The sequence below is a fragment of the Nicotiana tomentosiformis genome, chromosome 6 (assembly GCF_000390325.3).
Source record: "Nicotiana tomentosiformis chromosome 6, ASM39032v3, whole genome shotgun sequence".
Classification (NCBI taxonomy): Eukaryota; Viridiplantae; Streptophyta; class Magnoliopsida; order Solanales; family Solanaceae; genus Nicotiana; species Nicotiana tomentosiformis.
Genome location: NC_090817.1, coordinates 63,450,022 through 63,452,979, shown reverse-complemented (window position 1 = coordinate 63,452,979; position 2,958 = coordinate 63,450,022). Strand labels below are relative to the sequence as shown.

The window sequence follows — 2,958 nt, the reverse complement described above, 5'->3', positions numbered from 1 at the left end:
TCCTACAGAGGGAAATTGGGGTTGTGATAAGTTGGTATCAGAGCTTTAGGTTCATAGGCGTTACGAGTCACAAGAAGGTTTAGCAGAGTCTCGCGGATCAGTACAGAGATGTATGTACTTATCTTTGAGAGGCTATGGAACTGTTAGGAAAAGTTTCACTTCTTTGATTCCTTATCATGCGAATTGGTTGACTTCAAAATTCTAAATCTTCATTTTTCTATTCTCTCACAGATGATGAGGACACTCACAGCTGGATCGGATGATAAGACACTAGCCCCCCTGCTAGAGCCGCGAGAAACCGGCACGGGGGCAGAGGCCGAGGACGGGCATGTGGTGCAGCTAGAGCACCTGCCCGAGTTGCTACAGAGGAGCCATCAGTAGCTCTAGTTGGAGGGAAGACACCTAAGGCGCCTATTACTACCCCTGCACTTTAGAAGACTCTCGCCAAGTTTTTGAGCATGTTTGGCACTCTAGCTTAGGCGGGGTTGATTCCACTTGCTCCGGCCACATCTCAGGCCGGGGGTGGAGCACAGACTCCCACTTCCTGTACTCTAGAGCAGCGGGTCCAGGTTGACCAGGTCCCAAAGGTCATACCAGTGCAGCCGGTCATCCCAGTTCAGCCCGAGGTTAGGGCAGTAGCTTCTGAGGGGGAGCAGCTCAGGCTCAAGAGGTACAAGAAGTACCACCTTCCTACTTTCAACGGTTTGGCTTCAGAGGATGCACAAGGTTTTCTTGAGAAGTGCCACCATATCCTCTATACTATGGGTATTGTGGAGTCGAGTGGGGTTGCTTTCACTACGTTCCAGCTTAAGGGAGCGGCTTATCAGTGGTGGTGAGCGTATTAGTTGGGTAGCCTTACCGAGACAGCTTCACTCACCTGGGCTCAGCTCTCAGAGATATCCATGAGGGAGTTTGTTCCCCAGAGCCTTCGTGATGCATGGAGCAGAGTTTGAGAAGTTGCGCTAAGGTGCTATGACCGTATCAAAGTATGTTGTCAGGTTCAGCGAGTTGTCCAGACATGCACCTGCATTAGTTTCCACTATTAGAGAGCGAGTTCTCCGATTTATCGAGGGGCTCAACCACGGTATTATATTCAGCATGTCTAGAGAGTTGGAGACTGATACCCCATACCAGCAGGCTATGGAGATCGCTTGGAGATTGGAGGGTATGTGTGCCCGTGAGAGAGAGGAAAGGGAGGACAAGAGGCTTTGAGATTCTTGCACATATAGTGGTGACCGTTCCCCAGTTGCAGCTTATCATGTTAGAGTCTATGTGAGCCATCCTGTTCATTCAGCACTTCCACCTTCTAGCGGTATTTCGGCTACTCCCAGGTCTCTGGTTGACCATTATGCATCACCAGTGTCTAGTGTACCTCCTGCACGGGGTGCTTTCAGTCGGCAGTCCAGCCGACCAGACTCGAGCCATTTCCAGTAGCCACGTCCTCCGATAGCTTGTTTTGAGTATGGTGACACTCATCATTTGTTGAGGGACTTCCCCAGACTCAGGAGGGGTACACCTCCACGGACTACTCAGACTGCACGTATTTAGCAGGGGCCCCAGACTTCTCAGGCCGTAGTTACCGCACCAGTTGCCACTCCACCCGCTCAGCCAGTTAGAGGTGGAGGTAGGGCGGGTAGAGGTCACCCTAGAGGGGGAGGCCAGGCCAGATGATATGCTCTTCCTACTAGGACGGAGGTGGTTACATCCGACTCAGTTATCACAGGTATTGTTCTGGTTTGTCATAGAGATGCATCAGTCTTATTTTATCTAGGATCCACTTATTCCTATGTATTATCTTATTTTGCTCTGCATTTGGGTATATTCCGTGATTCTTTGAGTTCTCCTGTCTACGTGGCCACGCTTGTGGGAGATCCCATTGTTGTTCACCGTGTGTATTGGTCGTGTTTAGTTATTCTTGGTGGTTTTCAGACCAGAGTCGATGTATTATTACTTAGTATGGTAGACTTTGATGTTATTTTGGGCATGGACTGGTTGTCTCCTTATCATGCTATTCTTCATTGTCAAGCCAAGACTATGACATTGGCTGTGCCAGGTTTGCCGCGGTTGGAGTGGAGGGGTACCTTGGATTATATTCCTAGCAGAGTTGTGTCTTTCCCTAAGGCACAATGGATGGTTGAGAAGGGGTGTGAGGCATATCTAGCCTTCATGAGAGATGTCAGTTTTGATACTCCTATCATTGAGTCAGTTCCGGTAGTGAGGGATTATCCAGATGTATTTCTGGCAGATCTTCCGGGCATGCCGCCCGACAGGGATATCAATTTTGGTATTGATTTGTTACCGGGCACTCAGCCCATTTCTATTCCAACATATCGTATGGACCTGATAAAGTTGAAGGAGTTAAAGGAGCAGTTAGATGAGTTGCTTGACAAGGGTTTCATTTGGCCTAGTATATCACCTTGGGGTGCTCATGTCTTATTTGTAAAGAAGAATTATGGTTCTATGCGCATGTGTATTGATTATCGATAATTGAACAAGGTTACAGTGAAGAACGAGTATCCATTGCCATGAATTGATGACCTATTTGATCATCTACACGATGCGAGAATGTTCTCAATGATTGATTTGCGGTCAGGCTATCATCAGTTGAAGATTCGGGAGCCAAATATTAGAAGACTGCCTTCAGGACTCCGTATGGTCATTACGAGTTCCTTGTGATGTCATTTGGGCTAACCAATGCCCCAACAACATTCATGCACTTTATGAACAGTGTATTCCAGCCCTATCTTGACTCCTTCATTATTGTGTTTATTGACGACATCTTGGTGTACTCCCGAAGCCGGGATAATCATGAGCAGCACCTGAGGACCGCGCTCCAAACCTTGAGAGAAAAGAAGTTTTTATGCAAAGTTTTCAAAGTGTGAATTCTAGCTTGACTCGGTGGCGTTTTAGGGTCATGTAGTGTCGAGTGAGGGGATCAAGGTGGATACAGAGAAGATT

General features: G+C 47.8%; 1 protein-coding gene across 1 annotated transcript; it reads left to right on the top strand.

Annotated features, from left to right (window-relative positions):
- Nucleotides 1-1,956: 1,956 nt before the first annotated feature.
- LOC138894099 (uncharacterized) lies at nucleotides 1,957-2,487 on the top strand. Its single transcript, XM_070178779.1, has one exon. The coding sequence runs from the start codon at nucleotides 1,957-1,959 to the stop codon at nucleotides 2,485-2,487; it is 531 nt and encodes a 176-aa protein (XP_070034880.1).
- The last annotated feature ends 471 nt before the right edge of the window (nucleotides 2,488-2,958 follow it).

What these genes read in the sequence shown, in the direction of transcription:
- LOC138894099 (XM_070178779.1), top strand. Translation starts at nt 1,957, where the DNA reads ATGGTAGACTTTGATGTTATTTTGGGCATGGACTGGTTGTCTCCTTAT.